This window comes from Lissotriton helveticus, chromosome 5_1 (genome assembly GCF_964261635.1).
Source record: "Lissotriton helveticus chromosome 5_1, aLisHel1.1, whole genome shotgun sequence".
In the NCBI taxonomy this organism is placed as follows: Eukaryota; Metazoa; Chordata; class Amphibia; order Caudata; family Salamandridae; genus Lissotriton; species Lissotriton helveticus.
In genome coordinates this window covers 205,663,960-205,680,358 of record NC_136065.1, presented here as the reverse complement: position 1 = coordinate 205,680,358, position 16,399 = coordinate 205,663,960, and the positions used below count along the sequence as shown (strand labels likewise).

Below are 16,399 nucleotides of genomic sequence, written 5' to 3'. Positions count from 1 at the left end.
TGAGTCCAGCAAATCAGAGCATTCCTGCTAGTGCGCTCATTTTCAATTGACCGCAAAATCACAGCAAAAAATCCCTGACCATCGAGAAATCGCCGCAAAATATCTATGGACAGAGATAGTGCTATAATTTTAGGCTTTAATTTCACAAAAACGACTGAACGGATTTGCATCAAATAACAAAAAGCACAATATGCGTAGCAACATCTAACTTTCTGCCACATTTTGTGTAATTCCACCCAGCGATTCGGGCTGTATGTTCAACAATTAGTTCCTACGGGAATTAACATAACAAAAGCAGCTTTATTTTGTGCCACTATTTCTCAGTCCCCACTGCACGAATCACCCCCAAACTTTTCATGACACATAGAGGTGCTTTCAGGTCACCTTGATTTGTATTATATTTGGACATTTGCCCTGGGAATTTGATTGTAATACTTATTACAAATTAAGGCTAACTTTTCCCAATGGGGCAGAATGGGTGTCTTCCATTATATTTTGTTTTATTTCGTTTTTACTTTGTATTTTGTTCATTATTCTTTCGTTTTGAATGTATTATACTTGAATAATGTTTATTTTGATTACAAAAGAAGTGCTTATGCCCGCTGGGGGATAATAAAGCAATGATATCACGTTGCAAACCATCTAATAGACTGTTAATGGTACATTTTTATGAACTGAGCCGTTCCAAAATGGCCGCCATGTAAAAATAAGGAGTTTTCTGTCGATTTTCAATGACTGTACGTGATTGTAAATAGGAAGTGCTGACCTTGCGCAGGCATCGGGGACAAGACTGTCCAAGCCAAAATGCATCTGACGCTGCACATTGTGATCTGCTGTGCCGAATAAATTGTATTTTCAACACTACGTGCAGTACTGCTCTGTTATTGACCTAACAGAAGTTTTCAGAATATATATATATGCACATATATATACACATATAATCAATATTTTTCAAGACTTTCACACTTTTGAAAGTATATATATATATATATATATATATATATATATACACACACACACACACTCACACTCACACACACACACACACACTCACACTTTTGAAAGTCTTGACAGTCGGTGCCAGAAGATGCACATCACAGAAGACGAGGTAGATGACGAAGTATTTATAGTGTCAAACATAAGAGGCGTCAACACAAGCAGACGACCACTGCCCGTGTGTCAAATATGGATCGGGTACAACAGCGTAAAGGCGCTCACTGACACAGGTGCGTCTGTAAACATTCTGGATGCGGATCAGTATGAAGCGCTCAGGCCCAAGCTGGCACTGTTGCGCACCAAAGCAAAAATCTTCACCTACGGCGGTGACATACCCACACCTCTCCAGGGGGTCATAGAGGTTGAGATCAAACACGGGAACCGTTCCACATGCACTCGATTTCATGTAACCTGTGACCGAGTGGGGTCAATCCTGGGTTGTCATTCGGCGGAAGATTTGGGGCTCATGATATTTGCAAGGCATATACATCAGTCGCAGGTGGAGGTGATCCTGGCGGAGTTTCCCGAGCGGTTTCGTGATCTGGAATGTCTGAAAGGCATGGAAGTGCAACTCCACATTGATGACACTGTCAAGCCCTTGCCCCTGCGGCATCGGGTGCCGTTCCACCTGCGTCCGCTGGTGGAGGCTGAGCTGGAGTGCCTGGAAAGAGACGGGGTAATAGAGAAAGTATCTGGACCCACTCCGTGGGTGACACCATTAGTGATCGCACCAAAGCCCAAGCAACCACGGGCGATCCACCTGTGTGTGTATATGAGACTGCCAAACAAAGCAATTCAGAGGGAAAGGCACATCACGCCCACTACAGATGAAATCGTAGCTGATATTAACGGAGCTCAGTGGGTCATGAAAGTGGATCTGAACTCAGGGTATCATCAATTTATGCTGGCGGAGAAAAGTCGATACATAACTGCGTTCTCAACGCACGTGGGACTCAGACGGTTCAAACGGCTCAGTTTTGGGGTCTCATCAGCAGCCGAGGTATTTCAAGATGCGGTAAGAGAGGCCCTGTCAGCGCTGGTATTATTGCTAAATGATCAGCGATGACATTCTAATCTTCTCTAACTCGCTGGAAGACCATCACAAACGACTCAGAGCAACATTGAGGAGGCTAGTGGAGAAAGGTCTAACCTTACATAAAGCCAAATGTGAGTTCTACGCCAACAAAGTTTAATTCTTCGGATACAGATTCTCTGCGAAGGGGTTACAAGTGGATCCGGCCAAAGTGGAAGCCATCAGAGCGGCTGCCATACCTCGGACCCAGTTCGAAGTCCGGAGTTTCCTGGGCATTGCCAATTACTGCAGCAGGTTTATACCTCACCTCGCCACACTGTCGGAGACCTTCAGAAACCTCACTAACCAAGATGTTCGATGGCAATGGTCAGGTGAGGAGGCCAGGGCATTCAATGAGATCAAGAGGGCGTTGCTGCAAGGAGCCACGGTGGCTTACTTGAAGCCATGACAGGAGACAGAGCTGGTTGTGGATACCAGTCCCGTGGGACTGGGTGCTGTATTACTCCAGAAGGACCAACAGGAAGAGTGGGTACCCATCGCATATACCAGTCGGGCACTAACAGCGGTGAAGACAGGTACGCTCAGATTGAGCGAGAGGCGTTGGCCATTCGTTGGGCCTGCCAACACTTCAACATTTAGCTGTGCGGGAACAACTTCACAGTGGTCACCGATCATAAGCCATTGGCACCTTTGTCCACAGGCACAGCACGAATCGGACCGCCCAGGATTGAACAATGGGCGTTGCAAATCCAACACTACAAATTTGATGTGGTATATCGACCAGGTGTCAACAACCCAGCAGATTATTTGTCAAGGCACCCTATGGCTATCGGGCCGGGAACCAAAGGAGAGGTTGATGAAGGCACGGAGTCACTCGTGAAGCAAATTGTGGAGGATGGTTGCCCGCGAGTGCTGTCGGTGGAGGAAATTCAGGAAGCAACCAAAGACGATGTCTGCTTACAAGCAGTCAAGTAGACGCTACACAACCATAAGTGGAAGCTGTTCCTTCAAGGATCCCACGGCCTGACGGAAGAGGAAAGAGAGTACCATCTGGCCCTGTGGAGTTGCCGGGAGGAACTGAGCGAAGGCTGTGAGGGAGTAATCCTCAGAGGAACGCGAATGGTGATACCAGCCAAGCTATGGAAAAGAACAGAGGACCTGGCCCACCAAGGCCACCAAGAGGTCGAAAAAACTAAAGCATGGTTAAGAGCCAAGGTATGGTTCCAGGGTGTGGACCGCATGGTAGAAGAAAAAGTCAGAGGATGCCATGCGTGTCTGATAACGGGAGCAGAACCCCCCACACTGCCAGTCATCCCTGAAGCACCCAGCAAGTTGCCGTGGACCAACGTAGGCATGGATTATGGAAGTTTCCTGGACAGGATACACACGGTGTTCCTAGTGGACAGTTACTCCAAGTTTCCTCTGGTGGAGGTGGTGGTTTCGACGGCGTTTGAAAGCATCAAGCCAGTGTTAGAGAATACATTTGCATTCCTTGGAACACCTACCGAAATACGCACAGACAATGGCCCTCCTTTCCAGGGACAAGAATTCCGTAAATATCCGAGTCTGCACAATATCCGGCACCGCCGAATAACACCCCAATAGTCACAAGCAAATGGGGATGTGGAAAAGCACATGTGAACTCTCAACAAAGCACTAAGGATCGGAGTGGACCAGGCCGAAGAGTTGGAAGCGTGTTTACAGCGGTTCTTAAGGGCTTATCGCCAGACCGCACACTGTACTACCAAGTGCGCACCCAGTGACCTTCTGATGCAACAAGCCGTGAGAGATGTAATTCCCACAAGCGAGAAATGGTCGCTGGCAGTGTTGGACCCGGTGCGCACTCAAGCAACCAGACAACGCAATAATGAGAGGGCCAGTCAGCGAAGGAGGGCCCAGCCATCTGAAATTGGCAGAGGAGATTACGTGGTTGTCAAAGATAGACACCCCGGATCAAAGTTTTTGACACCATTCGAGCGAGAGCTGTGGGAGGTAGTACAGGTAAAAGGATCCATGATCAAAGCGAAAAGAAGCACCCACCAGATAGTGAGAAATGCGTCCTAGGTTCAAGAAAGCTCCTGTACCCATGGCAGCTCAAGGAGAAGGATGGGTAGGAGAACCAGTGGGAAGTAGGAGTCAGCAGCATCCGGCAACAATGGAAGATCCTAAGCCGTTGAACCAGGAGGAAAGCGGCGAAGAACCAGAAACACCGGCTGAGGGGGCTACCGAAGGTGAGGTGTGTGGACCGGAAGATGCACCCTCCATCCCGAGGAGGCCAAAGGTACCGACTTCGAACCAACCCACAACCCAGCACACGACTGAAAGATTTTTTGTGCTAAACGAAAACGAACTGTGAGGTGTTTACACAAACTGTGAACTGCCTGACGAGCCAGGGGAAGTTGGCTTTGTTGATTATGTTAGTTTGTTACGTTGGGTTTTTATTTTAGTTTGTTGTTTGACTAACCATTGGTTAGATGGGATGTAGTGAGCCACCCGGCATCTCCCATTCATTGTTGCAATCAACCTCCTGGGCCGGGCGCAGACCAGGAGGTACAAATAAAGGGTGACGCCAGGGCACGTTACTGACGGTACGAACTGAGCTGGTCCCTTTACTTATTAATGGCAATAGTTGTAGACCTCCCCAGGTATTGCCCCCCTCCGTCACTCCCCAAGCCCCCTGTCCTTGTCATTCACCTCCTGCCGATCGTGCACCATTACCCTGATATGACTGAGTCTTTGAAAGGCCTGCAGCAAAGGGGCAGAGTCGAGCATATATCAGGGACCGACCAGGCATATTTCTGACTCAAACCCGGCCCAACAGGCGCCGTGGGTAGGAATGAATTGGGGGCCACTCCTGGGTCCGTTCACAGCATCCAGGCCTGTCTGGAATTCTCACGGTTGGATTTACCCAGGGCCGAGTCGGTCTCAGTGACTCTCCCTACCAGGGCTCGAGTCGGGGTACCACGCGGGTGGACGGCATCCCCCCACTTATTTTACAGAGTGGACGCCGTCCCCCCTGCCAAACTGCTGGACTTCATCTTTTTGGCCTCTCTGGGACGAGATCAGAACCCCCTTTCGTGACGTTACTTCCTGTCGTAATGTCACTTCCGGTGACCGCGTCCCCCCACTTCTTTTTTTAGGACTTGTGCCCTGCCCTAACCTATCTCTCGTGCCAGGGCCGTGCCCAGCTCGGCTCCCGCCCTCGTCTGAGCCTGGTTTCCCCTGTCACTCCAGAGGTATAATTTGTGACTATTGTTTCCATTTCAAGCTTGCGGTCTGTGACTGTGCCCTGCTCTAGAAGCTTCCAGCTCTTTGTATGTTCAGCTGCCGTCGGGCAATCCCGCCGCCGGAAAAGGCACGTTGTCAGCAGCCAGCAGCAGGGCCTGGCAGCGGCCGCCCGCAGCAGTCGCGGTGTCTGCTCGGGGAAGCGTCTAGGGCTGGCCAATTGTCTACCTCTGTACCGGGTCAGGGGCGAATGAAAGAAGAGCGGCGTGTGCTAATAGGAGAATAAGTCATAGAGAGGGCGGCGAACTCTGCTGACGTCAGAGATGTGCTGATAACAGGGTGCAATAACAGGGAGCGGAGGTGTGCTAATGTCACCAATGTCCTGGAGAAGGAGGGGAATTGTGGTGATGTTGAGAACAGAAAAATATTTTAGTGAGGGAACTGAAATGTGCTCATATCAGAGGAATAGATTACATAGGGATCGGAGGTGAAATGTGCTGGTATCAGAGGAAGGTATTACATAGGGAGGAGAAATGTGCTGATAACTGAGAGTGTGAAAAAGAGGGAGGCGAGCTGTGCTGATATCTCAGCTGTCCTGGAGAAGGAAGGGAACTAGTGTGATAACAGAACAATGTCCTAGTGATGGTGGTGAACTGTTCGGATATCAAAATTAAGTACATAGGGAGGTGAAATGTGCTGATAACATATGGTGTGATAAACAGAGAGGCAGCTGTGCTGATATCTCAGCTGTCCTGGAGAAGGAAGGGAACTAATGTGATAACAGAACAGTGTCCTAGTGAGGGTGGTGAACTGTGCTGATATAAGAATATCATACATAGGGAGGTGAAATGCGCTGATAACGGAGAGTGTGATAAACAGGGAGGCAGCTGTACTGATATCTCAGCTGTCCTGGAGAAGGAAGGGAACTATTGTGATAACAGATCAATGTCCTAGTGATGGTGGTGAACTGTTCGGATATCAAAATTAAATACATAGGGAGGTGAAATGTGCTGATAACATATGGTGTGATAAACAGGGAGGCGAGTTGTGCTGATATCTCACATATCCTGGAGAAGGAAGGGAACTAGTGTGATAATAGAACAATGTCCTAGTGAGGGTGGTGAACTGTGCAGATATAATAATATCATACATAGGGAGGTGAAATGTGCTGATAACGGAGAGTGTGATAAACAGGGAGGCAGCTGCGCTGATATCTCAGACGTCCTGGAGAAGGAAGGGAACTAGGGTGATAACAGAACAATGTCCTAGTGAGGGAGGTGAACTGTGCTGATAACTCAGATGTCCTGGAGAAGGAAGGGAACTAGGCCCTAGTTCCTAGAACATTGATCTGTTATCACCCTAGTTACTAGTTCCTAGGCTGATAACAGATCAATGTCCTAGTGAGGAAGGTGAGCTGTGCTGATATCACAATGTCCTAGGAAGGGTGGTATGTGACATTCTAATAACTGAGGGTATCATCCAGAGGAAGGTGAGCTGTGCTGATATCACAATGTCCTAGGAAGGGTGGTATGTGACATTCTAGTAACTGAGGGTATCATCCAGAGGGAGGTGAGCTCTGTTGATATCACAATGTACTAGGTAGGGTGGTATGTGACATTCTAGTAACTGAGGGTATCATCCAGAGGGAGGTGAGCTCTGCTGATATCACAATGTCCTAGGGAGGGTGGTATGTGACATTCTAATAACTGAGGGTATCATCCAGAGGGGGGTCAGCTCTGCTGATATCACACTGTCCTAGGGAGGGAAGAGACCTGTTCTGATATCAGATGGTGTCCTAAAGAGGAAGATGGAATTTGCTGATACAGAATGTCATAGAGGGAAGGTTTGCTTTGCTATGTTATCAGGGGGCGTCCTAAAGAGTAAAGGGAGGCGTGCTGATATCGAAGAATGTTCTTAGCGGACTGGAGAAAAACGCATACATCAGAGCATACGCATATGAGGGAAGTGATCTTCAGAGATATTCAAGGGTGTTGCCAGGAGGAAGCTGTTTTACTGATACCAGTTATTCCCCCCTGATCCGGTCTTGACACTAAAGTTAGTTGAGATTAAACTAGTATCCGGCACTCCCTCCTGTTCCTTTCCTCACAGTACAGAAGGATTTCTTGCGCTCTGTGCCAGATCCGTCATCTCTCTTTGGTATCACCTGAATGTCAGGACAGCCCAAACCTGCTGGATGAGGTAGGGTTGGAATAAAAGCTCTCTGTCTGAATCTCTGTGCCCTGGGTGTGTCTGTGCTTCGTACATTCCATGCTAGGCCTCAATCTTTGCCCAGGGCACTCTTTGTTAGTGCCAGTGCCAACTATTTTCATCCAAAACATACATCCAGTGGGTAACAAGGATCAGGAAATATGTGCATCTGAAAGACTTTGATTGTTTTGCCACCTGCCCTCCATTCAGGCTGGGTGCCATATTACACTCCTTGCATAAAGGGCATAGTGCATGCCCCGTGTGCACCTCTGGCATGTATTGTAGATACCCTGCAGCATGATAAGACCAGGGCGTGAGCTTCAGAACATGCCCCTGGACAATGTCCAACCTCAAGGGATTCTGCCCAGCTTCAAAAGGCATCCTTTCTGGGATTTCTGGGCCCCGGGACTGTTGTTGGTGGGTTAAGGAAACCCTCCTCGGTGAACAGGGGCTCATACACATTATGACACCACCTTTGGCCACATATCAAGGGATGCATCATTCCAATAAAACCACTCAACTGAGAAGAAGGACAAGGTGCTGGAAGAGAATAGAGACAACATGGCGGGATAGATGGTATGGGATACACAGATGGGCATATTAGACAAAGAGAGAGACGCGTGAACACAGTGAAAGAGAAAAGAGAAAAGAGTCAGCACAAAGGAGAGTGAGACGGCAAGTGCTGGCCCCTGTGGCATCCTCTTTATGTGCCAATGACTACTCTATTGCTTATCCAAACCGTTCATAGCAAACACATCCTTCTCGCCCTCCTCTCCCCATCTCCAGACTTATCCTCCTCTGCTCATTTACAGATGTTTCATCCTCGCCTCTGATGTCAACAAGTTTTCTTCTTTGCCTCACTGACACATTACCCTTTCTTCCCTCTTCCACTGACAAGCTCACCCTCTCCTCTATAACTCAACATACACTCCTCTCGTGCCTCGCCGGGTTCCATCTTTCTCTGGCCATTTTATTAGCATGTATCCATGTTTATTTTGTGGTTTGCGAATAAGTGGAGTCAAAATTGGCTACTTTTCCACATTTATTTAACTGATAAACATGCATTCATAGTTCGAAGCCTGTAGCGTTTTCAGCAAATTCTTCCGCTAAATATAGCAAGGCAATACACCCACAGGTAAATATTAGCAATTTACTACAAATATATGCTATCTACCTACACATCTGTTGCCTTGGAATTCACAACAAACATCACCAAAAGTCTGTCATTAGAAACCCAATTTTCAGTATTTTTCCACTTTTCAAAACCCCCAGAAAAAACAGACTGGAAATACATTGTTTTCTGTCTGTGTTTATCTGTAAAAATTGAAAACTGAGAGCCTTATATATAAAGCAAGTCAGACTTATTGGCTTTGCCAATGCTCATTAGCAATTATTTTATTATATATCACATGCATGTGTTACAACAAGAACATTTTTGGGAATAATCAGAATTGAAAATGTTTTAATTCTGAAAATATAAGAGTGTGGAATTACATTATAAAGGATCGTGGAATGTGAAAGGCCCTTCTGCGTGTCTCTATCACTTCCGTTCTGTCCTCCCCATCACCTTCCTCTGCAAACTATCTCTCTCAGAGAGTCACATTTGTCTCTGTTTCTGAAGTCTCTTCTTTTGTCTCTCTTTCTGAAGTCAGTCCATCGGGATGTTTCACACTTCATCTCCTTCCTCTTCATTGCTGTTTTTTGTTTTTTTACCCTCTCCTTCTGAGTGTACTTCCTTATGTCTCCTCCACTTCACCATTCGTTATTTCTACCCATTTATGTTAAATAAACATTACATTTTCTTTTCCTTTGCTGCGGTCAATATTTCGGCTGTGTACCTCCTTCACACACTTTCCCACAGAATCCTAATTAAAACTGGCCCATTAATATCCATCTCCATGTGTACACTGCATCGAGGCCAAGGACACGGTGAGCATGTGGTCTGTACACCTCTATGGCCCAGTGACAGGCACTGTGGGAAACTCACAGTGCCATCCGTCTCACTCTGGACCTCTCGAGTATACCCTGTCAGGAGCACCCATCCACACCCTCAGCTCACCCAGGTGAGTCAGTTTGCAGAACGCGCTATACAAGGCTCGTAGATTCCATGAAAAACAAAGGGCAAGATGTATCAAAGGGTATTACCCATTCTGTGTCTATGGGAAAATGCTTTAGTACATATGGCCCAAAATTACCAAAACACTACAAGGAGAACTAAAAGATCCTATTAAATAGGAGCACATGCTTGTAAAGATACACGCATGAGTATACAGCCCAGTATGGGCCAGTTTTAATATCCGTACTTGAATACTGCCTGGGCTGACCACTGCCAGTGCCCACCTTACTTAAAGCCCTGCCTCCTGCATTTAATACAGCAACCTCTCCTCTATCACCCAACACATTCCCCTTTATTTCCCTCACTGAGCATATTCTCTTCTGCTCACCCACTCAACACATGCTCCTCGTCTTCTCCCTCCCCCAACCTGAACATTTGTCCTCAGACACCAACCATATTTTTCTCTTCTTCGTCTGCCAGAAGGTTCATCTTTTTTCCCGCACCTCATTCACCCCCCTCTTTTCTGTTTCTCCTAGCATATTCTCCTCTCCTGCAACATGATTTCAAATTCTACATGTTCCAGAGCCCTTTTCCTTCCTCTGACAAGATAGTCGCCCATCTACCTCACCACCATGTTCTTAACCCCCACCAACATGACTATGCCTCCTTCCCTGTTACGTCTGCCGAAAGATGCCTCTCTCCCAACACCTTCGCTCCTCTCTCATTCAGGAGGGACCATCTTAGTTCCCTCCTTCAGTAACACCTGCTCTTCCAGATCATCAACACAATGCTATTTTCTCATCACATAATTCTTTTCAACAACGTTCTCCTCTTCCTTAACCCGTTTGTTGCTGCCGTCGGCCAACGGCCGTCGCGAGCACTACCTTGGTAGTGCTGCGCACGTCCGTTGGCCGACGCGGCCCCACCCACACAATAGAACCCCCGCACTGCGGCAAAATTATTGCCGCGGTAAAGGAGTTAAGAGATCAGCATAGCCTAGACTCCTATTCTCCCTCAAATAACATCAAACACACAAAAGGCCATAGGGAGGAATGCTTTCAATATCTCTAACCAATGGCAGTCACTTGGGGTGGCATTTCAACACGTTATTTTGCCCACCATGCCACCTCCAATCAGTCCCAGCCATATGCAAGTCTTGGTCCTGCTCCAATTGGAATAGTCCTGCCCAAACTGTCAATCAAACTCCCTCAAATAACATCTTTTTCTTTTAACTAGCCACAGCTTCCTTTTCTCCTGGGTCCAGCACCGACTTGTAATTTCACAACTCACACACATTGTCCTGGCCTCCATCGTATGGTCAAAACCATCTCCTTCTTGGCTCCAGAACCTGTACACATTCGTGCTTATAGCACAAATATCCCACCTTTCCAACCAACAAGGTGTTTGGGTTGAATGTGCACTTTACAAAAACACGTTATGTTATGTTAACTCCCCTTTGCCAGCTCACAGTGTTAGGCTCCCTCAACAATGTTTCTCTCTCTCCTTCACCCAAGCACATCATACCCTTTCTCTTCACACAGCCACACATTCATGCACTATATTAATAACAATGTATTACATTGCAGTGCAATACAATACCTTTCTTTACTTTCATTTCAATCCACTTATCCATCAAGCAATCGGATCTTTCCCTCCCACAACCACTCCCAACCTCTTCTCTTCACTCCATATACCGTAACCACCTCTCTTCTCCTTTCCCAAAAAACTATTCTCCTTTCTCAATGATGTCCTTCACTTTCTCCTCCCTCAGCTCCAAACTCCATTCCCATATCCTGCAAATACAATCTCCTCTCCCCGCTAACCATAGGCTCTTCGACTTATTCCCATGAAACACTCCTCTGTCTACCTTTAGTACCTAACACACATTGTCACTTCACCCTCACCCAGGCCTCTTCCAACCATTCCTCATTTTCTGGTCTGTAGAACCATATTCTCCACTCCTCACAACACCTAACCTGGTGGCATCTGTTTATTTTGCTCATTTATGCTTTTAGTCTCCGCTGAACGCAGTATGCCCCCTTCTGGCATGGCTGGGAGAAGCTGCGGCATGGATGGTTGAGTAACAGCATGGGTGAGATATGCTTATCCATGAATTACATAAGTAAGGGCTGGTGTGAATAATGAAAACAAGACCTAAACATGAGCCTGTTGAGATCCCATGAAATCCCCATCTGTGTCTGCCACCCCGGAGATGTTCATGCCGCCCCAAAGATAAATAGTCCATCCGGCTGCCTACATAAAACCCTCCAACGCCATTTTCTTACCTTACGGTGCAGCATCTGGGACTGCGGACCCCCATTTCCTTCAATCTCATATCGGACCTTGTTGAAGAGCGCAACTCCATACTGCTCCTCGTAGAACTTCGAGAATTCCCCCAGTACTTTCCCAGTGCACTCTGAAAGAGATCAGACCAAGAAAACCCATATTAGCAGAAGGCATACCTTGCCTCGAAATAAGAGCAAGCGTAGGATACAGCGTTGGACAGGTACAATAAATATACTATTCACACCAAATACAAACAGCCAACAGTGTAGAAAAACAAATCCCTTACATCATGACAGATATTTCCTCCATAAACAGCTCAAACGATGCTTATAGCAGGGGAGGCAGAAACGTTTACCTATACCATCTCCTTTATCATGAGAGGCATCACATTGGCACCTGTTAATATATGACCAGGTATGATCATGAGTTCCTAGTAGCTATGCAGGGCTCTCCAGATGTGTCTTGGATACTCAGGATTATAATTTGCTACCTTCTCATATTTCACGACAAAAGTGATCAGTTAAGTAAGGGTATTTGTACACGCACATTAAATCATTATAAATTCAGATCCTTTGTATTGTTATAATTGCATACTTAATAAGTTCTCACTAATGTATTTAAAATATGCAATTTGTTCCTTTTTTAAGAAACTCTACTGTTTTATATAAAAAAATAGAAAAGAAAAAGGAGGACACACAAATCACATTAGTATGCACATGTCTGTGCTCCACATGAACCTGCCACAACTCCCACCCGCACAATTGCTTCCTTCGTCATGCCACATGTAGCTTGTTCCCCAAGACTCCTCGTTTTATATATTGTATACATTTATACACCGTTTTGCTTCTTTTCAGTAGGATCATTAGTTCACATAATCATTCGGAGTGGCCTATTATTCGGAAGCTCTAATTTAGCTAACATCTCAGCCCATTCAGCAATGTCCTCAGTCAATCTTTCGTCCCTCCTTGTAGGTTTCAGGTGGTATTCATCCACCACCGCCCATTCAAGCACATGCTTCTTCCAAGCTTCGTGTCTTGGAGCCCTGTCAGACACCCAACGGATGTCAGTCTGACTCCTCGCTAGTACCATTCCCAGCTCTGCCATTCTAAGATTTGTAGTGATTCCTAATTCCAATATGAACTCAGTGTAGTGCGAATGTCAGAAGACATCAGGGGCAGCATACCGAAGAGAAGCTGTCTAGGACCGGTCTAGGGAAAGAATCTCTGTATGGGATTAAGCTTGGACTAAGCGGGCTTCCAGGCCAGCACAGTTACCTTCATAAACTCTAAAGCAAGATTATAAAGCATCCAGAGAAAACCAGGGTCAGGCATTCAACACTTTAAACACTCACAGATTGAAGCAACCTCATTGCTGAGTGGCCATTTTTAAATAAAACCTTGCCATTCTTAGCCTCAATCACCAAGAAAGTGTACCTCGGTATATACATCATGGGACACCAGAAGTATGAGAAGTCCAGCAGTGCTCATGCATACCTTTAAAAACGTGGTAAGGTCCAGCATTTACATAGCGCCCCCTGCTGGCAGCTTAGACCCAACACATTCAGAAAAGGTACAGAAGATGCAAGCTGAAGCTTGTATAATGTGGCCACCAACAAGGTAAGTTAAACACACATACACATCTCTTCCCATACAGCACAAGCAACGTCATTGCAAGCTTCCCTCCCTCACAGAACAGGTACAGCAGATGTGCAGGCAGAACCAGCATAGCAGGGGCACTAGCAATACAACCAGCAACAGTTCAAGGTTAAATGCACACGGTAGGGGCAAGACAACCAGCAGCACAATCACCTCTCATAAACTGAGAACAAGGGTAATGTTATGTGGTCACGCGAGTTAAGTTACACACACACACACGCACTTGAGCACACACACACACAAATATGCCCCCCGCATAGCACAAGTATCCTCACTGCTAGGGTCCCTCATACATCATGGCAGCAGCAGCGTAAGCCTCCCCAATATACAGTACAGTTACAACATGGCAGTGCAAGGATCCCTCACATACAGACACATCACAGACCACACATACATAGACAAGAATCTAGAGCTGCCAAAAGTGATTGAAGGGGCATTGGTTGGTCCATGATCACACACAGGAAACAGTGCATCCTGTTCTTGTGCTGCCTGCCCAGAGGTTGAACTGAGAGGGCTTCCTTTGGTTGGACCTTCTTAATTCTGCTGCTATGTTGTCCAGGGGCTTGCCAAGCGCTTCTCAGTTTTAGAGCGACCATCACAAAATAGTGGTGTTTAGACCTCCTGCCTCACTGTTACTGCCTGCCTTAAACTAGAATAAGAAAGAGCCACGTGGCTGGTGGCAGAGAGGAAGTAGCTCCTCGTGCAAAGTGGCAAAGCATGGTCTTGCATCAAAGAGGGCCAGTGCTCCATGCCTAAACAGATGCACCTATGGCATGATGTACAACTCTTGTTACAATGTTACAAGAAGGAAACAAATGTGATGGTTTGTGTAACTTTTTCGCCCCAGATCTTACTCTTCAACCACCAATGCATTGGTCTCCCCTTGCGCCCGGCTACACCAAAATTAAAACGTTTGACGAAAGTCTATTAGCTGCGCCAAAGGTTCGGATCTAGGGTTGCAGACATTACATACTTGAAACATATCAAGAGGTTGAATGAGCAGGGAATGTACAAAGCACATTTCAGTGGCAGAAAATTAAGATATGCTTTAACACAGGGACCTTTGATGATGTTCCAAAAGTGTGTCCAAACAGTGAAATTGAACCAAGAGTCACTTCAAAGCAGGTCACCACAATTAAAGGCCCCAAGAGCCGCCAGATGAGTAGAGATGTGTTCCAGAGGGGCTGCTCCTTTCATAAACGTCACTACTTTATATGAGAGCAAAATAAACACTTAACTTGATTAAAAAAAAGGGCTGGCCCGCAATTCAGATAGAAACACGTCAACACTCATCACAAAAGCAAACATTCAATGAGTTGGAAGAGAATTTCAATAACTTTTGAGCACCACTTATTCCAACATCTGGCCTTCTGCACTCTCTTCACTTAGACATGGCTTACATTTTTCTCTTACAATGAGGTGGCCTTGTAAGTCCCTAAATTTGCTTTACCCCATTTTGTGTACGTGTTGCTGTAGCAGCCAGTTTTTTTGAGCGTTTACAAATATATATATATATATATATATATATATATATATATATATATATATACACTCTATAATAGGGATATTTAGAGATAAACATTAACCTTTGTTGATAAAAAACATTATCTTTACCCCCCTTATGCTGATTGTCATTAAATATTTTTGTCACTCTTTATCTAAACACCCCACACATGCCATTAAAATACTGGCAAGGAAGCAATATTGGTTTCTAACCCAAGTGCACTGACATCTCCTAGACCTCCCCTGGGACACTCGGCAATTGAGGAGACCACAACTTGCAAACTCGGACATCAAACTGCATAACAAGGCAGTGCCTGGAAACAAAGTCACTACTGAACATTATGAGATCCCCCAAAAATATTACATAATGCATCATTCACAGTTCGAGGTGATGCCATCTGAGGAACCCTGGAACCAGTCACACTAGAACCCTTATTGGTAAATTTGGAATATTCTACATAAAGATTCAACACATAAAAGCTTTAAAAGAGGCAGCTGCAGCCCAGCAGATGCCCTTCCCAGAATATCTGAACTAGTGGACTAGGGCATCGGCTAGGGCCCGGAATGGCCTCTTTCAGAACATTCCTGCTCAGATCCATGAAACAGGAAGCCCACCCTCAGGATTGTGGTGGTCAGTGACCACTGTACCCAGCTTTCAATCCGAAAGTAACAACTCCTAGGTGAAAAATAACACAAAGGGTCAGTGAAGTCCATGGGAGCCGCAATTCCAGGAAGCAAAGACAGTACATTACTATGTCTTATATTATGAGACATTGGCCACAGCATCTGTGACAATGACTAGAGAGACATAAAGAGGAGAGGAACAGGCCAACCAGGAGCCTGCTTATCTTGTCCTCTGTAATCAAACCCTGAAGCTTTTCCCATTCCTACTTTATCACTGATTTTCTATCTGAACCATATGTCTCATGTTTTAGTTTTATAACCACGGCATTGCTTTAAACAGATTTAGCACACCTCAAGCCTCTGCAGGGGGTCAATTAAAGCTTTTTGTCTAACTTCAGCCCAGTCCTGGCCCAGAGAGCTCCTTGGGAGCCAGAGTTTGGAGAATGGCCACTGGGGGAGCCATGGGAGTGGTGCCCACCAGAAACAGAAATTAAATCTTGCTGACTGAGCACCAAAGATCAGAACATGCCACCTAGGGATAAACATCTCAGTGGAGAGGTCCACCACACTCATTCTAAGAGACCTCAAGACTATGCACTCCAAGGCTATTCAAAAGCAAAACTAAACTCACACAAAAGAAAAGAAAACGAAACTGAATTAACTTTTTATTACCAGCAAGGGGCATTGCAAGACCTATGAATATTGTTCACTAAAAAGCATCTTTCCACTTATGCGAATTTGAAGTCCCGTGGGGTGGGGGAGTGGCGCTGCCAACATTGACTTTTAAGATAAACATGAAAGCTTGATGCCAGC

The 16,399-nt window shown here is 46.0% G+C and overlaps 1 protein-coding gene across 1 annotated transcript in view; it reads right to left on the bottom strand.

Annotated features, from left to right (window-relative positions):
* The window catches only part of NIBAN2 (niban apoptosis regulator 2), a 300,751-nt gene that overhangs the window by 128,411 nt on the left and 155,941 nt on the right, over positions 1-16,399 (bottom strand). The window contains exon 2 of the mRNA XM_078642003.1: positions 11,804-11,934. Within this exon, the coding sequence (XP_078498129.1) occupies positions 11,804-11,934 (131 nt within the window). The remainder of the gene's footprint in view (positions 1-11,803; positions 11,935-16,399) is intronic.